Here is a 27929-nt window from a genome sequence, read left to right as displayed (position 1 = left end):
TCTAGCTGTCATACACGGTTAAAACAAAGAGAGAAAAAAAATCTGATTCGCTCAGCTTCATTGTGGGTAATGTAGTTTTTGGCGGTAATTATCTACTGGAACACGAACCCTTTGAACCTCAAGTACCACAATCCATTGCGTAAATAAATCTGACTGCCACGGTTGCGGCGTTTTGACAGCGGCAGTCAGCCACTGGACAGCTCGGCAGTTACTGCATCTAGCAACACAACGCCAGCCTCGTTTCTTTGTTCACTGTTAAACCACCACCGGTCGTCGCTGACCGCTTTGTAGGATGTCCGACGGCGGGGGGACAGAAGAAAACTCCGGCACCATGGAGGTGTCGGCGGTCCAAACGGTCGCTGATGCCTCGGTGCTGCAGAAACACATTCGGAAACTTGTCCCGCTGCTCCTGGAAGATGGCGGCGAGGCCCCGGCCTCACTGGAAACCGCCCTGGAGGAGAAGAGCACCGTGGAGCAGATGAGGAAATTTCTGGCCGACCCCCAGGTTCACACCATCCTGGTTGAGAGAAGCGCACTCAAAGGTAAAATAAGCAAAGGATGGTCAGCTAGCTGGTTTAATCTGATTAACGATAGCACAATTTATTCAACGTTAGCTTACAGTTAGTTACATTCATACTTACGCAGCGTTTCTGTAGCTATTCATCACGAATAAATTAAGCTAGCTTTAAACCCACTCTCACCAAGTTGACGTTAAATGTGAGCTATAGCTATTTTGCAGAAGGCTAGATAACAATATTAACCTGCTATCTTCATCCATCACATCGTTATTTTGAAAGGAAACTACGCCACACTGGGTGGGAAAGGAAAACTTGGTCTGATGACAATGCACACTAATGAAGGCGCTCACTGTTAACTGTTAAATTATGTTTTAACATATGATGCTTTTACAAAAAAGACAGAAAAAAACAAACAAAGTGCAGTTGCAACACAAGTCCCCATTTAAAAGCAAGACACAAGCACCAACATCTAAAATCAAAAGAGAATAGATCCTGTGTCAGAAGTGCAAGTCATGTTGTGTGCACCTTCTTGGGGTTTTATCATGTGAACTAATTTGTCACAATGAACACATTATCTTCAGTTTCCTCTGGGTGAATAAATCAAGTGCTTCAGAGCCTCTTGCCTCTACAAATGTTTTATGAGAGCTGAACCTTGATCCCCTGATACTGCACATGACTGAGCCTGTAAGGTTTTGGACTCCCAGCCAGGGAAGGATTGCCCCAGTCTATTTGTGTTTTTGCACTAAGAAGACTGATGCTGCAATGTAGAGTGCGCAGTGTCTGCAGACGGCTGTCTTTTCCTACAAGCCATGACCTCACTTGCAAGGGGGAGGGGGGTGTTTGAAGCAGATGATTGCACTGTCATCCTACGGCAACATGGCTTATTAATATACACAGATAATGTTATCCCCTGCCTAGCGTCCTCATACAGGCTGATGTAAACACCCATTTATAATTTATGGCAATTTATATCATGAATTGTCTGTTTATCTTCAAATAAGACTTTTTATATAACAAGATTTTATTTTTTTTTCTTCACACAGAGGATGTTGGAGATGAAGGAGAGGAGGAGAAAGAGTGCATCACCTACAACATCAGCATTGATATACACTATGGGCTCAAGTCTAACAGGTAAAACATGCACTGCTACCTACTTTCCTCCAAAGCAACTGTGCTATTGAAAAGATTTTGTTTGATTCACTGCATAGAAATGAACCCCCATTTCTCTCATTTCATTTCCTTCTGTAGCTTGGCTTTCATCAAGAGGACAGGTGTCATCGATGCAGACAAGCCCATATCAACCCAAGTTCGAGTTCTGACCTTGAGTGAGGATTCTCCCTATGAGACGCTCCACTCTTTCATCAGCAACGCAGTCGCACCTTTCTTCAAGTCTTACATCCGTGAGTCTGGCAAGGCAGACAGGTAATCCTTATATTTTTAGATGTTTTTCTCTTTTCTTTTTTTTTTTTAAACGTTCCCTGAAATGAACTGAATCATCTGAACTGAGCTCAGTATTTAGTAGTAAATGTTTACAACTAAATACAAAAATTCAATCTCTTTCACAACCTCTGTAGAGATGGGGATAAGATGGCACCCTCAGTTGAGAAAAAGATTGCTGAGCTGGAGATGGGCCTTCTCCACCTGCAGCAGAACATTGAGATCCCTGAGATCAGTCTACTCATCCACCCCATCATCACAAACATCGCCAAGCAGTTATATGAGCGTGGGGAGAAGCCCAAGGTCACTGACTTTGGGGATAAAGTGGAGGACCCAACCTTCCTTAACCAGCTGCAATCTGGAGTCAATCGTTGGATCAGGGAGATCCAGAAGGTAAGAGGCATTCCTGTATTTTTATCTCAGATTTAAACAAAAAAATTCAGATTTTTCCCCTCATACTCACCACTGGATTTATTTCTCTGTCACCCACCTCCAGGTGACCAAACTTGACCGTGACCCAGCATCAGGCACAGCCTTGCAGGAGATCAGTTTCTGGCTGAATCTGGAGAGGGCCCTCAACAGGATCCAGGAGAAGAGAGAAAGCCCAGAGGTTCTGCTCACACTGGACATCCTCAAACATGGCAAACGTTTCCATGCTACTGTCAGTTTTGACACTGACACTGGTGAGTGGCAACCACTGGAAGCCATTACACTTGCCTTGTTTCATTTATGCTTCCTGCACTGGTAATAGTTATAATAAAGTTAGTAGTTAAATAAAGTATTGATCAAATGGATATCCTTTCTATTTATAGGTCTGAAACAGGCTGTGGAAACTGTCAATGACTACAATCCTTTGATGAAGGACTTCCCCCTCAATGACCTGCTCTCTGCCTCGGAGCTTGATAAGATCCGCCAGGCCTTGATGGCCATATTCACTCACCTGAAAAAGATTAGGAACACCAAGTACCCCATCCAAAGAGCACTGCGTCTAGTTGAGGCCATCTCCAGGGACTTGAGCTCCCAGCTCCTGAAGGTGTTGGGCACCAGGAAGCTCATGCATGTTGCCTACGAGGAGTTTGAGAAGGTTGGTGTGGATTGACTCCGTGGTACAAACTATCAGCCACCGATTATAATTTTTCCCCAGAGGAACTTGCTTTCACATACTCAAATATTATATGTCTTCCTAAACTCATTTGTTACATCTTGAACGTCTGTGTGCAGGTGATGGTGGCTTGCTTCGAGGTGTTCCAGACCTGGGAGGATGAGTATGAGAAACTGCAGGTGCTTCTGAGGGACATTGTGAAGAGAAAGAGAGAGGAGAACCTGAAGATGGTGTGGCGTTTGAGCCCCGCCCACAGGAAGCTCCAGTCTCGTCTGGATCACATGAGACGTTTCAGAAGGCAACATGAGCAGCTGAGGGCTGTCATCGTCCGTGTACTGCGGCCTCAGGTAAAGAATACATTTAAGGTTCTTTTCCTGTAGATCCTAACAAATTAGAAATGAATATTTGTTTTATCAACACTTGATTGAGAAATATTTCTTATAATTTTTTTGTCTCCAGGTTTCAGCTGTGCCACAGCACGCCCCCGGAGAGACAGTTGAGCCTCAAGATATGAAGGTAGCTGGAGTTCTCTTCGATGCGGCCGATGCCAATGCTATCGAGGAGGTCAACCTGGCATACGAGAATGTCAAAGAGGTCGATGGTCTGGATGTGTCTAAGGAAGGAATGGAAGCCTGGGAAGCCGCCATGAAGCGCTATGATGAACGCATTGACCGCGTGGAGACCCGTATCACTGCCCGCCTGCGTGATCAGCTTGGAACCGCCAAGAACGCCAACGAGATGTTCCGCATCTTCTCCCGCTTCAACGCTCTCTTTGTGCGCCCACACATCCGCGGTGCCATCCGAGAGTACCAGACACAGCTCATCCAGCGTGTGAAAGATGACATCGAGTCGCTGCATGACAAGTTCAAAGTGCAGTATCCTCAAAGCCAGGCGTGTAAAATGAGCCATGTCAGGGATCTGCCACCCGTGTCTGGATCCATCATTTGGGCCAAGCAGATTGACCGTCAGTTGACTGCGTACATGAAGAGGGTGGAGGATGTCCTTGGAAAAGGCTGGGAGAACCATGTGGAGGGGCTGAAGCTGAAGCAGGATGGAGATAGCTTCAGGGCTAAACTCAATACTCAAGAGATATTTGATGACTGGGCTCGCAAGGTATGGAGCGGATTGTTGACTGAAATACAGACATTTTTCTCTAACATTTGAAAAATTTTCACCTCTGTTACATTGCATGTTTTTGTCATTTATTTTTTATATTTCTAAAAATATGTCATCCTTTTTTAAACCAGGTGCAGCAGCGTAACCTTGGTGTGTCTGGCCGCATCTTCACCATTGAGAGCACTCGTGCCCGTGGACGCACAGGAAACATGCTCAAGCTTAAAGTCAACTTCCTCCCAGAGATCATCACCTTATCCAAGGAGGTCCGCAATCTCAAGTGGCTGAGCTTCCGTGTTCCTTTGGCCATCGTCAACAAAGCTCACCAAGCTAACCAGCTGTACCCATTTGCCATCTCTTTGATCGAGAGCGTGCGCACCTATGAGCGCACTTGTGAGAAGGTGGAGGAGAGATCCTCTATCTCCCTGCTGGTGGCTGGGCTTAAGAAAGAGGTTCAGGCTCTCATTACTGAAGGAATCACTCTGGTCTGGGAGTCCTACAAGCTGGATCCTTATGTTCAGAGGCTGGCTGAGACAGTCTTCAACTTCCAGGAGAAGGTCAGTGTGGAGAAGTTGTCACCACAATGTCAGTTTAGAATTACTCAAGAAATGCTCTTGTTTACTTAATGCCCTTTTCTCTGCTGTGTGTTGCTTCCAGGTGGATGACCTCTTACTGATTGAGGAAAAAATAGATCTCGAGGTCCGCTCTCTGGATACCTGCATGTTCGACAACAAGACCTTCTCTGAAATCCTCAACCGTGTCCAGAAAGCCGTGGATGACCTCAATCTGCACTCCTATTCCAACCTGCCCATCTGGGTCAACAAGCTCGACATTGAGGTTAGCATCTCAAATTTGCAAACATTACAAGGGTTATTTGTCTTTCTTACTTAGATTGTGACCACTTTGAGTCACATTTCAATCTTTTGTTTATTTTCACATGTGGCTGACCTGAATGGTTTTCATTGATTTTGTTTTGTTGTCATAGATTGAACGCATCCTGGGAGTGCGTCTGCAGGCTGGTCTCAAGGCCTGGACCCAGGTGCTCCGCGGTCAGGTAGAGGACAAAGCTGATGTGGACATGGACACAGAGGCTCCACAAGTGAGCCATAAACCTGGAGGCGAGCCCAAGATCAAGGTGAGCTTTCTGACTAGTGACCCTGCGTTGCCTTGTGGCATGTCATTGTTCTTTTACTTCTACATTACTTATAAAACATTGGATTCCTGGACACAGCTGACTATTTATTATAACAAACTATATTATTTTGTTTTGCCAGAATGTTGTCCATGAGCTGAGGATTACCAACCAGGTGATCTACCTTAACCCACCAATTGAAGACTGTCGCTACAAGCTCTACCAGGAGATGTTTGCCTGGAAGATGGTCATCCTTTCTCTTCCTAGAATCCAGAGCCAGAGATACCAGGTACGGACCATAAAAACTATCTGAGTAGTGCTGTCTTGGTCATTTTTAAGTTCCATCTTATTTCACTTGTGCTGTTGCTTTTATCTAAACAAATATGTCTTTCCTCACAAGGTGGGCGTCCACTACGAACTGTCAGAGGAAGAGAAGTTCTACAGAAATGCCCTGACCAGGATGCCAGATGGTCCTGCAGCCTTGGAGGAGGCCTACAATGCAGTCGAAGACATCGTCAATGAGGTGGAGCAGTACGTAAAGGTAAGGGATGCCTGTTTTAGCAACATAAACAAAATGTGTTATCATAACTTTGATTTACTTATGCCATTCATTGTTTTTCATTCACTGTCATATATGCATGTATATTGATTTGTGATTATTCCTCTTTAATTCACTGACTTTTCTTTCTTGCCCATGTCCAGGTGTGGCTGCAATACCAGTGCTTGTGGGACATGCAAGCTGAGAATATCTACAACCGTCTGGGTGAAGACCTCACCAAGTGGCAGGCCCTGCTGGTCCAGATCCGCAAAGCACGTGGAACCTTTGACAATGCAGAGACAAGGAAAGAATTTGGACCTGTGATCATTGACTATGGCAAGGTAATAATGACCTGACTTTTGTTTTTAGTTTTACGACAACATAAAAACGATTTTACAGACAAAATCTTTGCAAAGAACATTAATCTTATACTTCTATATTATTAACCGTTTTGATAATAAATCCCCTTATTTGTGAAAATGTATTATGTTACAACACAATGGTAGTTTCCATGATTCTTCTCCTACATTATAGTATCCTGTTGTTTACCTGCACACTTTTTATTAAATGTTTTTATTTTTCCTTGACATCAGGTCCAATCCAAGGTGAACTTGAAGTATGACTCCTGGCACAAAGAAGTGCTCAGCAAGTTTGGCCAGATGCTTGGACAGAACATGCAAGACTTCCATGCCCAGATATCCAAGGTAAAACATAATAATGGAGAAACATCATTTACCCAGCTGGGTTACATTCATCACCGTGAGACACTGATAAAGTGATGAATCTGTGAAATTGTTTGTCTTATCGCTTCACTTTTTCTTGTTCCCTCATTAGTCCCGTCAAGACCTGGAGCAACATTCTGTGGACACTGCTAGCACCTCAGATGCTGTCAACTTCATAACATACGTCCAGACCCTGAAGCGCAAGATCAAACAGTTTGAGAAAAATGTGGACGTAAGTACCCTGTAAAACATATGGTATGCTTTCCTACAGGCTCTTCTGTCACTGCATGCTTTAAAAAAAAGTTGAGTTTTAAATCGAATTCTCCTTCTTTTGCCACCTAGTTGTTCCGTAACGGACAGCGGTTGCTGGAGAAGCAGAGATTCCAGTTCCCTCCATCCTGGCTCTACATTGACAACATTGAAGGAGAATGGGGTGCCTTCAGTGACATAATGAAGCGCAAGGACACTGCTATCCAGCAGCAGGTGGCCAACCTGCAGATGAAGATCGTCCAGGAGGACAAAGCTGTTGAAAACCGCACCACTGACTTGCTGAATGACTGGGAGAAGACCAAACCAGTTGCTGTAAGAGCAGCTAGAAATGTGTTATAGTTTTGTGGATACCTAACTGGTTACAGCTAATTGTTAAAGTAGTATAGCAGATTAAGACATTTGTTACCGTGACTATCATTCACATGAGATAATTTCATCAAATGTCTGACATTTTTTTAATTGAATTATTTGGCATTTTTTAAATGTGTGTCTGATCATCTGTTCAATAGGGGAACCTGCGTCCAGAGGAGGCTCTTCAGTCTCTGACTATCTATGAAGGCAACTTTGGCCGTCTGAAGGTTGAAAGAGAGAAGTGTGCTCGTGCCAAAGAAGCTCTGGAGCTCACAGACACTGGCCTGCTCAGTGGCAGTGAAGAGAGGGTGCAGGTAATGTCCACGCACATTTACACAAAAGTTTTTTTTTAAGCCATCTATAAAAGACCACTACAAGAGGTAGAAAGTATTTAACTTAACACAAATTTGGTATATAAATAATATTTTATCCATAATGCATCGATTTCAGGTCCTTTTCCAGAATAATCGTGATGACTAAACAGAGATATTTTTTGTGACTCATTTATGTCTGTAGGTGGCACTGGAGGAACTGCATGACCTGAAGGAGGTATGGTCCGAGCTGTCAAAGGTCTGGGAGCAAATTGACCAGATGAAAGAGCAGCCATGGGTGTCTGTACAGCCACGCAAGGTAACAAATGCATAGTAATGATTCAGATGAGTTGGATCGATGAATCTTCATTTTATATTCGTGAAATTCTACAGCGTATATAAGAGTTCTTTTGTTCTTTTGTTTTTGTAGCTTCGTCAGAGTCTGGATGCTCTTCTGAACCAGCTGAAGAACTTCCAAGCAAGACTGAGACAGTACGCTTCTTATGAGTATGTCCAAAGGCTGCTTAAGGGATACCTCAAGGTCAGGCAGTTGGTTTTCTGGCAAGTTTTGACCCACAAGAAAAAAAAATGGGTTACTAAATTCTCTACCTATTCCTTTCTCTGACCAGGTTAACATGTTGGTGATTGAGCTTAAATCGGAGGCTCTGAAGGACCGCCACTGGAAGCAGCTGATGAAGCGTTTGCATGTGAACTGGGTCCCATCAGAGCTGACCCTTGGACAGATCTGGGATGTGGATCTGCAGAAGAATGAGATGGTGGTGAAGGATGTTCTCCTGGTAGCCCAGGGAGAGATGGCTTTGGAGGAGTTCCTCAAACAGGTGAAAAGGGAGGGAAGAGATTATGCAGCATAGTTGTAATGCTAATGGGGGTCCATTGACATTTTTTAAATTTACTGTCTGGTTTATGAAGCTTTGAATAATATTATTTCTGTGGTTGCTGTCCTCAGATCCGTGAAGTGTGGAACTCATATGAGCTTGACCTGGTGAACTACCAGAACAAGTGTCGTCTGATTCGAGGCTGGGATGACCTCTTCAACAAGGTCAAGGAACACATTAACAGTGTGTCTGCCATGAAGTTGTCACCTTACTACAAGGTAAATAGAGGTTTATGTTGTTTCATTAAGACAGTAGTTTAAAATTTTACAAATATTTAATTTTCTCAGAACTTCAACAATACCATGCTCCTCTTTCTTTTCCTCCCAGGTGTTTGAGGAAGATGCCCTGAGCTGGGAAGACAAGCTGAATCGCATCATGGCTCTGTTTGACGTTTGGATTGATGTCCAGCGCCGCTGGGTCTATCTGGAAGGCATCTTCACAGGCAGTGCTGACATCAAACATCTGCTGCCTGTAGAAACCCAGAGGTTCCAGAGGTAACCCAGAGGACCCTTATTTTTATACTTGATTTTAACAAAATACAATTTTTCTGTTAATTTCACTTGTCATGATAACTTTTTAAGTATTTTACTACTGTAACAATATTTTCTCCTATAACCTAATGTAATCTGTTTCCCCTTTATTCCACAGTATCAGCACAGAGTTCTTGGCGTTGATGAAGAAGGTGACAAAGTCTCCATTAGTAATGGATGTGCTGAACATCCAAGGAGTGCAGAGATCTCTGGAGAGGCTGGCTGACCTTCTTGGAAAAATCCAGAAAGCTCTGGGAGAATACTTGGAGAGGGAGAGATCCTCATTCCCCAGGTAAGAAGATGATACTGAGGCAGAGAGAGCAAAGAAGGGAATGTGTATATTGAAAAGAAAATTTAGTGATGGTTATGACTAATACCCTCAGATAATCATCACACTCTTTTTGTTCCCAGGTTCTACTTTGTGGGAGACGAGGACCTGCTTGAGATCATCGGCAACAGCAAGAATGTGGCCAAACTGCAGAAGCACTTCAAAAAGATGTTCGCTGGTGTCTCCAGCATCTTGCTCAACGAGGATAACACAGAGGTGCTGGGAATCTCCTCCCGTGAGGGTGAGGAGATATTCTACAAGACACCAGTCTCCATCACACAGCACCCCAAGATCAACGAGTGGCTGACGCTTGTGGAGAAGGAGATGAGGGTGACACTGGCCAAGCTGCTAGCTGAGTCCGTAACAGAGGTCACAGGCTTCAACCAGGGCACAGCTATTGACCTGAGCCAGTACATCAACTGGATTGATCGTTACCAGGTTGGTATTGAGAACATCTACCACATATATTAAAGTGTTCAACCCAAATACACACATGTAAATATGGTGACATGTTCACAAGATTCCACTTCTGTTTCCTCTCTCCACAGGCCCAGCTGGTGGTCCTTTCTGCCCAGATCGCCTGGTCTGAGAACATCGAGTCTGCCTTGACCACCATCTCTGGTGGTGGGGACATGACACCCATGCAGGGAGTACTAACAAATGTGGAGGCCACCCTCAATGTGCTGGCTGACACCGTGTTGATGGAACAGCCTCCACTTCGCAGGAGGAAACTAGAGCACCTGGTAAGGCGGAATTTTTTTTTGTAAAAGTATGCTTTTAGAAGAATGTTGTCTGATGAAAACTCTGTTTGAAATACTTCTTCTGCTCCCTCTTAGATCACTGAGCTGGTGCACCAACGTGACGTGACCAGGACTTTGATCAAGAACAAGATAGACAACCCCAAATCCTTCGAGTGGCTCAGCCAGATGCGCTTCTACTTTGACCCCAAGCAGACAGATGTCCTACAACAGCTGTCCATTCAGATGGCCAATGCCAAATTCAACTATGGCTTTGAGTATTTGGGTGTCCAGGACAAGCTTGTCCAGACCCCTCTGACAGACCGTTGCTATCTGACCATGACTCAGGCTCTGGAGGCCCGCCTTGGAGGGTCACCATTTGGTATGTCCTTTTTTTTTCTCTTTTCTTTTTTTACAGATAGGAAATGCAGAATTAGATAGAAAGTTAAAGTTTTACATATAAAACACTGAACTTCACGGAACTTGTCCTTCATCTAGGTCCTGCTGGCACAGGGAAGACTGAATCAGTGAAAGCCCTGGGTCACCAGCTGGGCCGCTTTGTCCTGGTCTTCAACTGTGATGAGACATTCGACTTCCAGGTACATGACTTCATTCAGATTCTAATTTCTCAGGCACATCTAAATTAGTAAAGCACTTGATTATTTTACAGGATTTAGTTTTTGTCTGTCATTTAACATTCAAATCTTTTTCGTTGACCTCCTCGTCTTTAGGCCATGGGTCGTATCTTCGTGGGTCTGTGCCAGGTGGGAGCTTGGGGCTGCTTTGATGAGTTTAACCGTCTGGAGGAGAGAATGCTGTCTGCTGTCTCCCAGCAGGTCCAGTACATTCAGGTGGCATTGAGAGAGCACAGTAACCCCAACAGAGATAGGAGTAAGTATTATATGTGTGGGAACTGAGGTTTTCCAATAGTCTTACAAGAATGTCCAGATTCAACTTAGTATGTCTGAACTCCTTTCCTCTCCATTGCCAAAACATAAGGGTCAGAGACGACGCAACTAATTTATTTTCTTCACACCCAAGAAAAAAACTCTGAGAACTACCATGTAATTAAGCTATCATCTGTCTCCCTCTCAGGTGTGCCCGTCCTCACAGAGCTCCTGAACAAGCAGGTGAAGGTGAGCCCAGACATGGCCATCTTCATCACCATGAACCCTGGCTATGCTGGCCGTTCTAACCTGCCTGACAATCTGAAGAAGCTGTTCCGTAGCTTGGCTATGACCAAGCCTGACCGGCAGCTCATCGCCCAGGTCATGCTTTACTCACAAGGTTTCCGCACGGCTGAGACCCTCGCTAAGAAAATTGTACCCTTTTTCAAGTATGTACTTGTCTAAGTGAATCTTAAATAGCTTTGAGAAGATGTTGATTTTTGTTTCCCTATTAATTTATCCCTTGCCTCTATTTCAGATTGTGTGATGAGCAGCTGTCATCTCAGAGTCACTACGATTTCGGCCTCCGAGCTCTCAAGAGTGTGCTGGTCAGTGCTGGTAATGTCAAGCGTGAGCGCATTCAGAGGATCAAAAGAGAGAAGAAAGAGCGTGGAGAAGATGTTGATGAGAATGAAATTGCTGAGAACCTTCCCGAACAAGAGATTCTGATCCAGAGTGTGTGTGAGACCATGGTTCCTAAGCTGGTGGCAGAAGATATCCCTCTGCTGTTCAGCCTGCTGTCAGATGTCTTCCCTGGAGTGCAGTATATGCGTGGAGAGATGACTGCTCTGAGGGAGGAGCTGAAGAAAGTCTGCAGGGAGATGTACCTCACATACGGAGACGGTGACGATGTGGGCAGCATGTGGGTGGAGAAGGTATGAAGCAAAGTGTAGTTTACACAAGTAATTATTGAGGTACAGCTCTCTCTCTTCCTCTGGAGGCACAGAAGCCCCAGCAGGCATCCTGAGTAGTGACTCATTTTCTGAATATTTTTCATTCACTTCTTCCAGGTGCTCCAGCTGTACCAGATCACACAGATCAACCACGGTCTGATGATGGTGGGACCTTCAGGTAGTGGGAAGACCATGGCATGGAGGGTGCTGCTCAAGGCTCTGGAGAGGCTGGAGGGTGTTGAGGGTGTGGCACACATCATTGACCCTAAGGCCATCAGCAAGGACCACCTGTACGGAACCCTGGACCCCAACACCCGTGAATGGACTGATGGCTTGTTCACACACATCCTCAGGAAGTGAGTTATTATGATTATTCATCATAAAGGTTATTAATGTACTCAGTGTGTCTTTTATCTTTAATAACTGATGTAAAAAAAAATTTTTTGATTCCAGGATCATCGATAATGTGCGAGGTGAACTGCAGAAGCGTCAATGGATCATCTTTGATGGTGATGTCGACCCTGAGTGGGTTGAAAATCTCAACTCTGTCTTGGATGACAACAAGCTGCTCACTCTGCCCAACGGAGAGCGTCTCAGCTTGCCACCAAATGTAAGAGCAACAGCATTTCAAACACACAAACTAAATTTTTTTGCCTCATTTTGGTATTTACCCTGAGTTATTCTCTCTCCCCTCCAGGTGCGTGTAATGTTTGAAGTACAGGATCTGAAGTACGCCACACTGGCCACTGTGTCTCGCTGCGGTATGGTCTGGTTCAGTGAGGATGTCCTCAGCACTGATATGATCTTCAACAACTTCCTGGCTCGCATTCGCAGCATCCCACTGGATGAGGGAGAGGACGAGGCTCAGCGCAAGAGGAAGGGCACAGAAGATGAGGAGGAGACTGCGTCACCAATGCTGCAGGTAATTAAAGGGGAGACAATATACTCGATGGGGGGGAAAAACAAAAGAAAACACAACAAGCACAACACATTTAAGTTTGTCAAAATGTGACATTTCTTCTTTACTGATGGCCCAATGTATGTTTTCCACTAGATCCAGCGTGATGTTGCAGCTGTCCTGCAGCCGTACTTCACCTCCACAGGCCTGGTCATCAAGGCCTTAGAGCATGCCTCCAAGATGGAGCACATCATGGACTTCACCCGCCTTCGCTGCTTGGGTTCTCTGTTCTCAATGATGCACCAGGCCTGCCGCAATGTGGCACTTTACAACAACAACCACCCTGACTTCCCCATGCCCATCGATCAGCTAGAGAAATACATGCAGGTAATATTCTGTTTTCTGCACTTCCATCATCATATCACCTTTGGAGTTTTTTGCAATATAAATATGTACATTTTCTTACTATTGATGAAACTCGTCTCCCTACAGAAATATCTGATCTACGCCGTGCTCTGGTCCTTCTCTGGTGACGGACGGCTGAAGATGAGGGCTGAGCTTGGAGAATACATCCGTCGCATCACCACTGTGCCCCTCCCCTCTGCCCCCAATGTCCCCATCATTGACTACGAGGTACAGATGAGCCTTGAACAACCTCAACCTCCTTGTAGAAAATGTTTGATTCTCTGTATCTGCAAGTCACTGAAAGCAAAGCGATTATTTTGCAATCTTGTAACCCAAATTTTCAAAATTTCCTCTACGTTCAGGTTTGCATCTCAGGCGAGTGGCAGTCTTGGCAGGGCAAGGTGCCTCAGATTGAGGTAGAGACCCACAAGGTGGCATCTCCCGATGTCGTGGTTCCCACCCTGGACACTGTTCGTCATGAGGCTTTGCTTTACACATGGCTGGCAGAGCACAAACCACTGGTGCTGTGTGGACCTCCTGGATCTGGAAAGACCATGACCCTGTTCAGCGCCCTCAGGGCCCTGCCTGACATGGAGGTGAGAGACTATATGAAATAATTAACTTTGATTATAAATACTTGATTCAGTGGAGTATTGGAATTTGATGTAACAGTCTTATGCACCAGTCTTACGTACCTTTTGAAATTCTAAACTTTTGAATATTATGAAACCCCTATTAGGTTGTTGGTCTGAACTTCTCCAGCGCCACCACCCCAGAGCTGCTGCTGAAGACCTTTGACCACTACTGTGAGTACCGCCGTACCCCCAACGGCGTGGTCCTTGCCCCTGTCCAGCTTGGCAAGTGGTTGGTGTTGTTCTGTGATGAGATCAATCTACCAGATATGGACAAGTACGGCACACAGAGAGTCATCTCTTTCATCAGACAGGTATAGTACACTGTGTATAACAGTCACAAGGACGGGACATCGAGTGTACAAATGAAAATTTATCTCAGCAACCAGTTTGATTTCCCTCCTTTTTATGATAAAGGCTCTCCTGTTGTGTTTTCTTTGCAGATGGTGGAACATGGAGGCTTCTACCGCACCTCTGACCAGACTTGGGTAAAACTGGAGAGGATCCAGTTTGTGGGAGCCTGTAATCCTCCCACTGATCCTGGCAGAAAGCCTCTCACGCACAGGTACAGTTCACATTCTTGAAATGACAATAACATAAGACATTACAAATGACCAACCCTAACAGTGGCTGTGTTGTTTGTGTGCTGTTTCTAGGTTCCTGCGTCACGTTCCTGTGGTGTATGTGGACTATCCAGGCCCAGCTTCCCTCACCCAGATTTATGGAACCTTCAACCGCGCCATGCTGCGCCTCATCCCCTCTCTGCGTACTTATGCTGAACCTCTTACTGCTGCCATGGTTGAGTTCTACACCATGTCTCAGGTAAAGGAGATGGCAAAATGATGAAAACATCAAGTTTGCATAATGATGTTACAGAAACTAGTGTATAAACTAGAGATAAGTACATTTAATTGATAGACTTATTGAATTTCCTTTCATTCACAATATTGTCCCCTTTCTCCCCCATTCAGGAGCGGTTCACCCAGGACACCCAACCTCACTACATCTACTCTCCCAGAGAGATGACTCGCTGGGTGAGGGGTATCTTTGAGGCCCTGCGACCGCTTGAAAGTCTCCCTGTGGAGGGGCTTATCCGCATCTGGGCCCATGAGGCTCTCCGACTCTTCCAGGATAGGTGAGTGCAAGTTTTATCAAGTAGATTATATTGATAGTGTTTAGTATTAGATGTGTAAGTATATTTTCTTGTCTACTTAAAAAATCAGATAAAGTGCCACTTAACTGCCTAAAAGTGATTAAATGTGGCCGGTCTTGCTCTCTTTTTTCCAGGCTGGTTGGTGATGAAGAAAGAAGATGGACAGATGAAAACATTGACATGGTTGCTCTCAAACACTTCCCTAACATCGACAAGGAGAAGGCTCTCAACAGGCCTATCCTCTACAGCAACTGGCTCTCCAAGGTAAACTCGTAACAGGTTGACCATGCTTTGTTATTCCTGATTTGGTAACCTTACCAAAATATAGTGAGTTAACCTCAAGTCTTCAGCAGTTTGGTTTCCGTTTTTACTGACTATCTTGTTTGTGGATGAAGGACTATATCCCAGTGGAACAGGAGGAATTGAGGGACTATGTTAAGGCCCGTCTGAAGGTCTTCTATGAGGAGGAGCTGGACGTTCCTCTGGTACTCTTCAACGAGGTGCTGGACCACGTCCTCAGAATCGACCGGTGAGTAACGGCCTCTGAATTTCTGATTGTTGACTTGAAACTTCTGAATTCTGAATTTCTGACCTGTATATTTATTTTGTGAGTAAATCTCGAAATCCTCCTCTAGAATCTTCCGTCAGCCTCAAGGCCATCTCCTGTTGATTGGTGTGAGTGGAGCCGGGAAGACTACTCTGTCTCGCTTTGTTGCCTGGATGAACGGACTTAGTGTCTACCAGATCAAGGTTGGTACACTTAATATCAAGGTGACTGGGAACCGTATTGCTACAATTTTCTGTCTGTATTTATAGATTTTTGTGTACGTGTTTAGGTACACAGGAAATACACTGGGGAGGACTTTGACGAGGACCTGCGTACAGTACTGCGTCGCTCAGGTTGCAAGAATGAGAAGATCGCCTTCATCATGGATGAGTCCAATGTGCTGGATTCTGGATTCCTTGAGAGAATGAACACACTGCTGGCCAACGGAGAGGTAACTTGCTGCCATCATTTTATTGGACACCACCAGTTGTTATACCTTTTGTGGTCCTTAGATCACAACACTACCTCTTTAGTTTTTTGAGATAAGATTTCTTTTTAAGTTGTGTGCACATCATTTTCTGGTTCCCTGTATGATAATGTTACCCTGCTCTCTGTAGGTTCCTGGCCTGTTTGAGGGAGATGAATATGCCACCCTGATGACTCAGTGTAAGGAGGGAGCCCAGAAAGAGGGCCTGATGCTAGACACACACGAGGAGCTGTACAAGTGGTTCACCAGCCAGGTTATCAGAAACCTCCACGTGGTTTTCACCATGAACCCCTCATCAGAGGGCCTGAAGGACAGGGCTGCCACATCTCCTGCCCTCTTCAACAGGTAGGAAGATGCATAATAAACCCTGAGCATAAATGAGTTCATGACATCAGAGAACTACAGGGAATACTTCAGTGTTAACTGAAAACTCTCCCCTGTGTCAGGTGTGTGCTGAACTGGTTTGGAGACTGGTCCACAGAGGCTCTTTATCAGGTGGGTAAGGAGTTCACCAGCAAGATGGATTTGGAGAAGCCGAACTACAAGGTGCCAGACTACATGCCCATCGTCTACGACAAACTTCCCCAGCCACCATCTCACCGTGAGGCTATCGTCAACGGCTGTGTGTTTGTACACCAGACACTTCACCAGGTAGGGATATGTTTACAGGTTTGCAGTTGACTTGTTTTATTTAACAAAAAATATACAACATTTTGATAATGCATACTTGTTTTTAACTCGATGCAGGCAAACAACCGTCTGGCAAAGCGAGGTGGTCACACCATGGCCATCACTCCTCGCCACTACCTGGACTTCATCAACCAGTATGCCAACTTGTTCAATGAGAAACGCAGCGAGTTGGAGGAGCAGCAGATGCACCTCAACGTTGGTCTCCGCAAGATTAAGGAGACTGTAGATCAGGTAAAATAAGTTTACAGCATACATTTTATTCCACCTCTTTGTCAATTTAATTTTTGTCAGTGCTTTCCAACTGCTGCTTGCTCTTGCCTGACTCCCTTGATAATAATTATGCTTCCTCATGAAGGTGGAGGAGCTTCGTCGTGACCTGAGAATCAAGAGCCAGGAATTGGAGGCAAAGAACGCAGCTGCCAACGACAAGCTGAAGAAGATGGTCAAAGACCAGCAGGAGGCTGAGAAGAAAAAGGTTTGTCTTCTCCTCCTACAAGACAAGCTTAGCCTGATGTTATCAAGCATTTTAACGTGTTTTTATAGATGTGATCCCTTTTTAGCTCTGTATAGAAACTGAAGTCTAATACTGTTACTGTTGTGATTTCAGGTGATGAGCCAGGAGATCCAGGAGGCTGTGTACAAGCAGCAGGAGGTGATCAAGGACAAACAGCTGAGTGTCAAAGAGGACCTGGACCAGGTGGAGCCTGCTGTCATTGAGGCTCAGAATGGTAGAGTTTTTTATTTTATTTATTTATTTTTTACTCACAGCTGTCTGAACAGCGTGTTTAATTCATTACTACATTGTGTGCTTCTGTATTTTATCTAGACTGTTTAGAGTTATTGTTCATCCCTCTAATATTTTTTCATTACAATGTTATCTCATGGTTGCTTCTGGTCCAAGGGCTCCCTGTTTATATCTTGATCTCTTCTTACACCCTCCCTTCATCATTGCCCCTTGCCTTGTCATAATCCACATCCTTGTTCACCTGATGTTGATAGCTGTTAAGTCCATTAAGAAGCAGCACCTGGTGGAGGTGCGTTCCATGGCCAATCCACCTGCTGCCGTGAAGCTGGCCCTTGAGTCCATCTGCTTGCTCCTGGGAGAGAGCACAACGGACTGGAAGCAGATCCGATCCATCATCATGAGAGAGAACTTCATCCCCACCATTGTTAACTTCTCTGCTGAAGAGATCAGGTGAAATAAGAGAGAATGTATTCTGCAAATGTTCACTAAAGAGCTCCCTCTCTCTCTCTCTCTCTCTCTCTTTGTCTTTTTCATTTCAAACTCCTTCCCTTATTCTGCTCTCTACCCTCCTCTCACTTATTTCTTTCTTTCAAACACATTCCTCCTCTCATCTAACTAGCTGTGAGTTCTATTAAGCGGCAGCACCTAGTAGAAGTGCGGGCTATGACCAATCCCCCAGCTGCAGTCAAACTGGCCCTGGAGTCTATCTGCCTCATGCTGGGCGAGGAGACCAATGACTGGAAAAAAATCAGACAAGTTATTATCAGGGACAATTTCATCAGCAGCATAGTCAACTTTTCCTCTGAGGAAATGAGGTACCGGTGTCCAAACGTCCGTCTAGTCTTTCTCTGATGGAAGCACAAATTTATAATATTCAATCACTATATTAATCAAGTGACACCTGTGATTGGAATCTGATTTCCAGGTTTCTGAAACAAAGCGCTTGATGAATCAGAAAATGAACTGATGGTAACTTGTGGTTGATGTACTGGGACCTATCCTAGTTAGAGGTCATTGTCATGATTTTGCTCACACATGATTTTGCATTTCACACAGTGTCAATGGTAGAAACTGCACCCCTTCCTTACCCCAACTGCAATTTAAATGATCCTGAGCAATACTCCATTTATTCATATTTAATAACCTGTGATTCATGATCATGTTCCCACACTTTACATTTAAGTATTTGACTGTATAAATTGTGCTATATTCTAATTTCTTGGACTATTTTTCCATTTATATAGTGACTCCATTCGTGAGAAGATGAAGAAGAACTACCTCTCCAACCCAAGCTACAATTATGACCAAGTCAACAGGGCCTCACTGGCTTGTGGACCTATGGTGAAATGGGCTATTGCTCAGGTAAGTGACAATAGGTCAAACAATATAAAAACAGCCAGTATTGGAAAAAGAGAGCATTCCTTTAATGTATACTATGTTCCACCACTCCTCTAGCTTAACTACGCTGACATGCTGAAGCGTGTGGAGCCTCTGCGCAATGAACTGCAGAAGCTTGAGGACGATGCCACAGACAACAAGACAAAGGCCGAAGAGGTGGAGCAGATGATCAGAGACCTGGAGGCTAGCATCGCCCGCTATAAGGAGGAGTATGCTGTCCTCATTTCAGAGGCCCAGGCCATCAAGGCCGACCTGGCTGCAGTCGAGGCTAAGGTATGTCATCATTCCTTTAGTTCCAGTCTAAACTGAAGTGTCTGACTTGAATCATTTAGTCAAAACTCTTTTGTTTTTTCCTTGTAGGTGAATCGCAGCACAGCCCTGCTGAAGAGTCTGTCAGCTGAAAGAGACCGCTGGGAGAAGACCAGTGAGACCTTTAAGAACCAGATGTCTACCATCGCTGGAGACTGTCTGCTCTCTGCAGCTTTCATTACCTATGCCGGCTACTTTGAACAGCAGATGAGACAGAACCTGTTCACGACCTGGTCTCATCACCTGCAGCAAGCCAATATTCAGGTAATTCAAGCTCTGATCCAAAGGGACTGGGTACTTTGGATTGGTTCTTTGAATCTTGTGTCAGAAGACATGAATTATACCTAACTTCCATTGGCCTTAATTTCTCCCTCAGTTCCGTACCGACATCGCCAGAACTGAGTACCTGTCCAACGCAGATGAGAGGCTCCGCTGGCAGGCCAACTCCCTCCCAGCTGATGACCTCTGCACCGAGAACGCCATCATGCTCAAGAGGTTCAACAGGTCAGTATGTGTTGCCCGCTGGTCAGGATACACTGACAAGAGTATCATAAAAGTCATGTTTTTAGGTTTTGTCACTGAAATCACTCAGCATTACTTAGCATTAATTGGCCTTGAGTTGACCTAAACCACTGCCCCTTCTAGGTACCCACTGATCATCGATCCATCAGGCCAAGCCACAGAGTTCATAATGAATGAATACAAAGACCGCAAAATCACCAGGACCAGCTTCCTGGATGATGCCTTCAGGAAGAACCTTGAGAGTGCCTTGCGTTTCGGTAACCCACTCCTGGTCCAGGTATGAACAGCTTCTTTACACTGACAATATGCCATTGTGTGCTCGCTACTGGCTTACTCTCAGGACACTTGTTTTCATAAATTATTTGAATATTTATGGTCTTTTTTTTTCCCTTTTTAAGGACGTAGAAAGCTATGACCCCATCCTAAACCCGGTGCTGAACAGAGAGGTCCGCAGGACTGGAGGACGTGTCCTCATCACCCTGGGAGACCAGGACATCGATCTGTCACCTTCTTTCGTCATCTTCCTCTCCACACGAGACCCAACGGTGAGGAGACTATATCATATATATCATATTTTATGTCTATAGCTAATCTTGCCTCAGAAAAAAAGTTTATTGATTTGAATTTCACTGATGCATCATTGATATTAAAATCTATCATCAAGAAAAAGTTGTATCGCTTTCATCTTAGACTGTAATAGAGCATCTCCCTCATGGAACAATGTGGTGCGGAGAGATAATTTGTTACATGGTGTCTCTTGTTCATGCAGGTTGAGTTCCCACCAGACTTGTGTTCTCGTGTGACATTCGTCAACTTCACTGTGACACGTAGCAGCCTGCAGAGCCAGTGCCTCAATGAGGTCCTGAAGGCTGAGAGGCCCGATGTGGATGAGAAACGCTCTGACCTCCTCAAACTGCAGGGTGAGAGACAAGTGGCAGATGTATTAACAGAATGACAGGGCACAAAGGGGGATGATAATGAACACTGACAGGGATGCAGGACTTTGTGCAGAAAGAGTTCAGTAAAATGATAAACAACTGTCCTCTTGTCTTTTTAGGTGAGTTCCAGCTGCGTCTGCGTCAGCTGGAAAAATCTCTGCTGCAGGCCCTCAATGAGGTTAAGGGCCGTATCCTTGATGATGACACCATCATCACCACTCTGGAGAACTTGAAGAAGGAGGCAGCCGAGGTGACCAGGAAGGTGGAGGAGACGGATATCATCATGGCTGAGGTGGAGGCAGTGTCACAGCAATACCTGTCTCTGTCTTCTGCCTGCAGCAGCATCTACTTCACCATGGAGGCTCTTAACCAGGTCCGAACACCTCTCACTTGCTCCTTCAACCAATCCTCTATTTGTTTTATGGCTATGCTTTTCCTCTTCTCTCTTACTCACTACAAGCCAAACAACCATTAAATAAAACAAATGTTTGTATCTGGTTCCAGATGCACTTCCTGTACCAGTATTCTCTTCACTTTTTCCTGGACACTTACCACACTGTGCTGTATGAGAACTCCAACCTCAAGAACATCAGCGATCACACACAGAGACTTGCTGTCATCACCAAGGACCTCTTCCAGGTATGAACCACACCTTTTCAAAACAAGATACTTTTCTTTTGGTGGTATGAAGGTTGTGGACAAATGTAAATGTCTGTTTTCTTTTGATGTAGGTGGCGTTCAACAGAGTAGCCAGAGGTATGCTGCACCAGGACCACATTACTTTCTGCATGCTGCTGGCTAAGATCAGCCTAAAGGGCATGACCAGGTGAGTCACCAGTATTAAACCAATATAGTACCAACAGTTGTATTACATAAAATCAGCCATCATAAATCTTAACCATTTCAACCCATCTCTCTCCAGTGAGCCTTCGTACGACTCAGAGTTCCAGCACTTCCTGCGTGGTAAGGAGATTGTTCTGACGGGCATGTCTGTGCCCAAGGTGAAGGGTCTGACCACTGACCAGAGCGAGGCCATGGTACGCCTCAGCCGCCTGCCTGCATTCAAAGACTTGGTGGCCAAAGTTGAGGCTGACGAGGTGAGCATTGACAGATACTGTCGGTCTGGTATCGCTTATACTATGATAATTAAACAGAACACAAGTGTTTAATTGAATGTCAACACACTTGTATCTAAAAAAAACACTGTCTTTGATTATGAACTGTATTGGTGATCATTATCGTGTTGTTTTGTTTGTTACCTCAGCAATTCTTCATGTGGATTGAGAGCAACACCCCAGAGCTGGCTGTTCCTTATCTGTGGTCAGAGGAGAAACAGTCCAGTGAGTATATGGACTTGTCAGATTTTCAAATTATGCATAGAGGCCAAGCAGATGGTGATTTTAAATATTCTATGTATACATAACCCACTCTGCTCTACCTTTTGCCATTTCCTCCTCAGCTCCCATTGGCCAAGCAGTGCACCAGCTGTTGCTGATTCAGACCTTCCGCCCCGACCGTCTGCTTGCCATGTCGCACATTTTTGTCTCAAAGGTCCTGGGAGAGACCTTCATGAACATCATCGAGCAGCCTTTCGACCTGGGCAATATTGTGGATAATGAGGTACTTACAAACATTGCTTCAAATATTTTGTCTCCAGCAGTCATTGCCATTGTCAGTGTTGTTGAATTGTTGCTGACATCACTCTGTTGTGTCTGTAGGTGAAGCCCAGCACTCCAGTGTTGATGTGTTCCGTACCGGGTTATGATGCCAGCGGCCTGGTCAGAGATCTGGCTGCTGAGGAGAACAAACAAATCACGTCCATCTCTATTGGTAAGGAATCAGCTCATATACTCTTAAATTCAGACCTACACAAACCTGATCCTGATTATTGTTTCCTGAGTCAAAAGCTTAGTGAGGATACTGTTCATGTTTGTGTTCTTCCACCACACCACCACAGGTTCAGCTGAGGGCTTCAATAAGGCTGACAGAGACATCAACACTGCTGTCAAGTCTGGCAGGTGGGTACTTAAATTTTTGTGCTTTTTCTTTGCATGTGCACTTTGCTTTCTGTACTGGTAGGCCTGACTGTTTTTGTCCTGCAGGTGGGTGATGTTGGAGAATGTCCACCTGGCTCCCGGGTGGCTGATGCAGCTGGAGAAGAAACTCCACTCTATGCAGCCTCATGCCAGCTTCAGGCTTTTCCTGACAATGGAGATCAACCCCAAGGTATACACCATCACTCAATAGAATTTCTAGTATTTCATAAGCTTGACATGGAATTCAAAGACATAAGTGAACCTCAACTGACACCACAGTTGTGAATTCATTCTCATCTCTAGTTCAAAAGCTCCTGATCTCTTTCGTACCTCATAGTCACAGCGTTGTCTTTTCCTGCCAGGTGCCAGTGAATCTGCTTCGTGCCGGTCGTATCTTTGTGTTTGAGCCCCCTCCTGGTGTCAAGGCCAACATGCTCCGGACCTTCAGCAGCATCCCTGTGGCTCGCATGTGCAAGGTGACTTAAGCCGGGTTCACCAACTTACACTTCAAAAGCACACTGCCTCCACATTTTCTAGATGAAAACCTTTTTTTTCCATGTCTCCACAGGCTCCCAATGAGCGTGCCCGTCTCTATTTCCTGCTGGCTTGGTTCCATGCCGTCATCCAGGAGCGTCTGCGTTATGCACCACTGGGCTGGTCCAAGAAGTATGAGTTTGGAGAGTCTGACCTCCGCTCTGCCTGTGACACTGTTGACACCTGGCTGGATGACACTGCTAAGGTTGGAGATTACTACTACTTCACTGATACTAGCTTCATCAGATAAATTCTGGATACTGAAGTATTTGAGTTTTTACAGTGTGTTAAAAGTATGATAATCTTTTTACACTTTTCCTATACACACAGGGTCGTCAGAACATCGCACCAGACAAGATCCCCTGGGCAGCTCTGAAAACCCTGATGGCCCAGTCCATCTACGGTGGTCGTATTGACAATGAGTTTGACCAGCGTCTGCTCATCACCTTCCTGGACCGCATTTTCACCAAGGGCAGCTTCGACAGCGAGTTCAAACTGGCTCTCAAAGTCGACGGACACAAGGACATCAAGATGCCCGACGGCATTCGGTCAATAGTCTTACAACTTTTAAAATGACACCACTCCTAAGTTAATGGATGCTGAAAGAATGTTTTTTTGATGATAACATTTCTCACAATTTTGATTTATCACAGGCGCGAGGAGTTCATGCACTGGGTAGAGATGCTTCCTGACACTCAGACTCCATCTTGGCTCGGGTTGCCTAGCAATGCTGAGAAGGTCTTGCTCACCACTCAGGGTACGCCATATGCCCGTCATCTTCATCATTTGTACTCTGGTGTTCTGTCACATTAACTGGATTCCTCTTCCTCATCCGTCTGTTTAGTTTTCATGTTTTGTTTTTTTCCCCTGCTCAACTGGTTTTCATGGGGAAGATTATTAACCATTTTTCTCTTTTTCCATTCTAGTGTCTTAACTCTTTGACAGGGTGTCTAATTGCAACAAGTGGTCCAAGATCTTATATTTTTGCGTCCGCTTTGGGCAGAATACTGTGTGTGTGTGTGTGTGGTGGCAAAGAAGTATGTTATGGATGTTCCCTCTGCTAATCTTATTGGTTCACTTCATCAATTACTTCTCTATGGTTTCACAAGTAGCCCCTAGTTACAGACTTGTATATCACAGTCATACAGTTTAGCTATGTAGTTTTTGTAGTCTAGCTGTAGTCATAGCCGTCATATTTAAAGGTGCTCTGCCCAAAGGAAGGGTGTGTGTCTCCTCACCCTCCAGCAGCTGTATTTCACAGCCATCATGTCGCTTTGCTAAGATACTATCCCCACCCCACCCTCAGATTAGGACTCCAAACAGCCACACCTCTCCATTCCCTTTGCTCCCCCATCATATCCTCCCTCCCTGCTCAGTTAGAGTGATCTCCACACCTCCTCCAAACAATCCCACCCACCACATTCTCCCTCTCCTTCATCCTCACCCTCCATCCTTTAGTTTCTCTCTCAAACCTGCCACCCTATATTTTTTTTATGTTAATTTCTTTTACAGATCCAGTCAGTCAAGAATGCAGTTAATTTATTCACTTGGGATCTATGTTGAATGTTAAATTTGATGGAATTATTGCCTGAAGCCTTGTGTGTCTTTTTGTTCTACTTTGTCTGTCTGACTCCTTGGTTTTGATAAAAAAACAACCCCTTTATTAACACATCCTTGAGGTAAGCTGTTTGTTTTTTGTTCCACGATTAATTTCTTCTCCCCTTCCTGCCTCCCACCACGGTCCTGTCTTCCACCTCTTCCCCACCTCCTTCCTTGGTCACTTGCTCCCTCCGCCGGGCTGCTCAGGTACTGACATGATTGGTAAGATGCTGAAAATGCAGATGTTGGAGGATGAGGATGACCTTGCCTACGAGACAGAGAAGAAGGAGCGCGCTTCGTCCACATCTGATGCCCAGCCGGCCTGGATGAGGACCCTCCACACCACTTCCTCCAACTGGCTGCAGCTCATGCCCCAAACTGTCAATCCACTCAAACGCACAGTGGAGAACATCAAGGTAATGGCAAGAATAAGAGGAAAGGTGGTTGGCAAGCAGACTGCAGGAGTCCTAAAATCCACCATCCTTGGGAATCAATTTTAAGTTGATCAGCTTTTAAAATTTTAGAGCTAGACTCATGATTTAATGAGTTAAAATGAAAACAAAAACACAGGTATGAGTTTCAGTAGATGAATAAGCACTTGCTTTTCTTTGTTGTCGATTCATCTGCCAAGTTTCTGCTTTTCATTTAATTTCTTCTTCCTCCAAACACGTAAACACCAGGACCCGCTGTTCCGTTTCTTTGAGCGTGAAGTGAAGATGGGCGGCAAGATGCTGCAGGAGGTCCGTCAGGATCTGTCCGACGTGGTGCAAGTGTGCGAGGGCAAGAAGAAGCAGACCAACTACCTGCGCACACTTATCAGCGACCTTGTTAAAGGTAAAATCTATATGTATTTTTATGGGTTTAGCTTACTTATCGTTTGAAGTCATATGAGTAATGTGAGAAAATTACTGCACATTTGTGACCGGTCTTATCCAGCAAGATGTCATTAAATAACAATGGTACACACTGGTCGTTCTTTCTCTCCAGGCATCCTCCCTCGCAGCTGGTGTCGGTACACGGTTCCAGTCTCCATGACTGTGATCCAGTGGGTGACAGACTTCAGTGAGCGAATCAAACAGCTGCAGCAGATCTCCCAGGGAGCCGCCAGTGGGGGTGCAAAGGAACTGAAGGTATTATTTGGTCAACTGTTAGTGTACAGAATCAAAGATCCTAAACACTTAAAAAAATGTAATCTGTCTCACACACACACACACACACACACACACACACACACACACACACACACACACACTGTCATACAATTTCATTGGTGCCTTTCCCCCTTCTGCCCTCCCTTCTCCAGAACATCCATGTGTGCCTGGGCAGCCTGTTTGTGCCAGAGGCTTACATCACCGCCACCCGCCAGTATGTGGCTCAGGCGAACAGCTGGTCTCTGGAAGAGCTGTGTCTGGAGGTCAATGTCACCACCGCCCAGGGTGCCTCACTGGACGCCTGCAGCTTCGGCATCAAAGGTCAGACAGCCAGGACATGTGTTGTAATCAGGGAATGCAGATTGCAAATTGTATAACAAGGTTGCATTAAGGCAATGTGACCATAGAGCTGTATGCACATTGGCATATCATCCTTTTAGACATACAGTGTCACGAGTAGAGTTATGCCCCTCAAATCTGTTTGCCTGTAATACACTGCAGTCCTCTAGTCTTGTGTGAAGCAGACATTCAGTCTTCAAAATGTGAATCCAGTTGCTTATCATGACTTTGTGTGCAAGTGTTTTTTTGTTGTTTTTTTTTACAGATTGTTCTGTTTTTCTTCAGATTTTTGTATTAAGCTTTAATGTTGGTTTTGTTCAATATTCCAGGACTCAAACTGCAGGGAGCAACCTGTGCCAACAACAAGCTGTCTCTGTCCACCGCCATCTCCACGGAGCTGCCTCTCACTCAGCTCCGCTGGATCAAGCAGAGCAATGCTGAGAAGAGACACGTGGTATGTAGATTATACATCTTTCTATCTAATAATCTATATTGTCAGTGGATTTTTGCCTTTGCTGTGGTCATCACATTTTGTTTTCTTTTTGCTGCAGGTGACTCTGCCCGTGTACCTGAACTTCACCAGGTCTGATCTCATCTTCACCGTCGACTTTGACATCGCCACCAAGGAAGATCCACATAGCTTCTATGAGCGTGGGGTTGCTGTCCTCTGCACAGAGTAGAAGAAACAAGTCATTCCTAAAGACCTGACATATTGATAATTAAACCACACTATAATCACTTACATTCGTTGCCTATTAACCACCATTTTAAAAAGAGTAGTTTGTAGCCTGTTTCATTCCAATATAAAATGTAGTCGGTAACATTTGTGGAGCAGTAATCTGGAGTACGTAGTCTTAGTGTTTTTGGAAAGTGTCTTGGAAGGTTCGTGGGAATGTTGTTAGTTGGTGAATAAGGAGTGGAAGAAGAATGTGGAATAAGGAAGTTGAAGGGAAAACCTGTTTTATAAAGTAACCTGTATGTTTTTAGATTGAATAAAGCCTGTTGGAATGAACTGCATTAATGACCTCAGTGTTTTTTGTCTTCTGGTTAATGTTTTATTTAAGTGTGTTTTAAGTGTGTGGTGTTTGATGGCTGTTTAATTAACAGCAGAGGAAATACAGGACCTGCAAATAGAATCTGAGAGCTCAATATGTCCACATAGCCTTGTACATGAGGTCTAGTATTGCCCACAATCTCTGCCTTCACGGTTGCCATGAGCGTTACATGACTTGTTATACAAACTTATATACAAAGATGCCTCCAAAGGCCTCATTCATGGAGCCCTGAAACTGACTGACTGAAACATAGTGAATGGTTACCAGACAAGTCTCCCAAATTCCATTAACCTCCAATAAGTCTAAGGAAAAAATCAAAAATGCCTTATTTTTTCTCTTACCACCAATGAGTTGGATAATAATGAATAAAAATCCAATTATTCTAGTGCATATATGTTAATGAGATGGGTGTGGTCATGCATATCCAGAGTATATTTTAGTGGGCAAAAACTTAAAATGAGTATCTGTTTTCATTCAGTGTTTTACTGCCACTTGCTGGTTGGAATGGGAAAAATATATTTTTTAAATAAAAGTACTTCAACAATAGAACAGTTAGAATATATTAAATGTAACTAAATTAGCGGAATACATTAAGGGAAAGACTGTCACAAATAGATGAACAGAGGTTTAAGTGAAGAATAGTACAGTAGCTTAATGCTTTTCTAG

General features: G+C 44.6%; 1 protein-coding gene across 1 annotated transcript; it reads left to right on the top strand.

Annotated features, from left to right (window-relative positions):
• Positions 1-165: 165 nt before the first annotated feature.
• dync1h1 (dynein, cytoplasmic 1, heavy chain 1) lies at positions 166-27225 on the top strand. Its single transcript, XM_067614071.1, has 77 exons — positions 166-542; positions 1562-1649; positions 1767-1940; positions 2093-2348; positions 2452-2638; positions 2768-3039; positions 3177-3404; positions 3517-4170; positions 4305-4727; positions 4828-5007; positions 5156-5305; positions 5445-5591; positions 5703-5843; positions 6005-6181; positions 6434-6544; positions 6675-6794; positions 6905-7144; positions 7342-7497; positions 7700-7813; positions 7925-8035; positions 8124-8333; positions 8462-8608; positions 8718-8884; positions 9039-9212; positions 9332-9686; positions 9797-9991; positions 10085-10367; positions 10484-10584; positions 10717-10876; positions 11081-11321; positions 11411-11807; positions 11943-12181; positions 12279-12435; positions 12523-12747; positions 12880-13110; positions 13216-13356; positions 13491-13724; positions 13868-14074; positions 14204-14325; positions 14417-14582; positions 14732-14895; positions 15048-15177; positions 15309-15442; positions 15549-15663; positions 15750-15911; positions 16078-16292; positions 16394-16598; positions 16695-16868; positions 16993-17112; positions 17245-17365; positions 17637-17832; positions 18627-18744; positions 18838-19053; positions 19141-19353; positions 19466-19593; positions 19735-19888; positions 20010-20156; positions 20381-20531; positions 20669-20922; positions 21054-21188; positions 21281-21375; positions 21472-21646; positions 21814-21889; positions 22009-22169; positions 22268-22379; positions 22507-22567; positions 22652-22775; positions 22948-23061; positions 23154-23324; positions 23450-23667; positions 23773-23876; positions 24926-25134; positions 25399-25552; positions 25706-25848; positions 26022-26190; positions 26538-26662; positions 26760-27225. Exons 1-77 carry the CDS (start codon positions 293-295, stop codon positions 26886-26888), a joined length of 13923 nt encoding a protein of 4640 aa, XP_067470172.1. The 5' UTR covers positions 166-292; the 3' UTR covers positions 26889-27225.
• Positions 27226-27929: the final 704 nt, after the last annotated feature.

Source organism: Thunnus thynnus, chromosome 16 (assembly GCF_963924715.1).
Source record: "Thunnus thynnus chromosome 16, fThuThy2.1, whole genome shotgun sequence".
Classification (NCBI taxonomy): Eukaryota; Metazoa; Chordata; class Actinopteri; order Scombriformes; family Scombridae; genus Thunnus; species Thunnus thynnus.
The sequence above is the reverse complement of the archived record's forward strand: the minus strand, read 5'-3'. Positions and strand labels throughout refer to the sequence as shown.

Excerpts from the sequence above, each read along its gene's own strand:
- dync1h1 (XM_067614071.1), top strand. The coding sequence starts at position 293 with ATGTCCGACGGCGGGGGGACAGAAGAAAACTCCGGCACCATGGAGGTG. Across the intron at positions 6,182-6,433 it reads TGATCATTGACTATGGCAAG|GTCCAATCCAAGGTGAACTT; the intron begins GTAATAATGACC and ends CCTTGACATCAG. Across the intron at positions 18,745-18,837 it reads TGAAATGGGCTATTGCTCAG|CTTAACTACGCTGACATGCT; the intron begins GTAAGTGACAAT and ends CCACTCCTCTAG.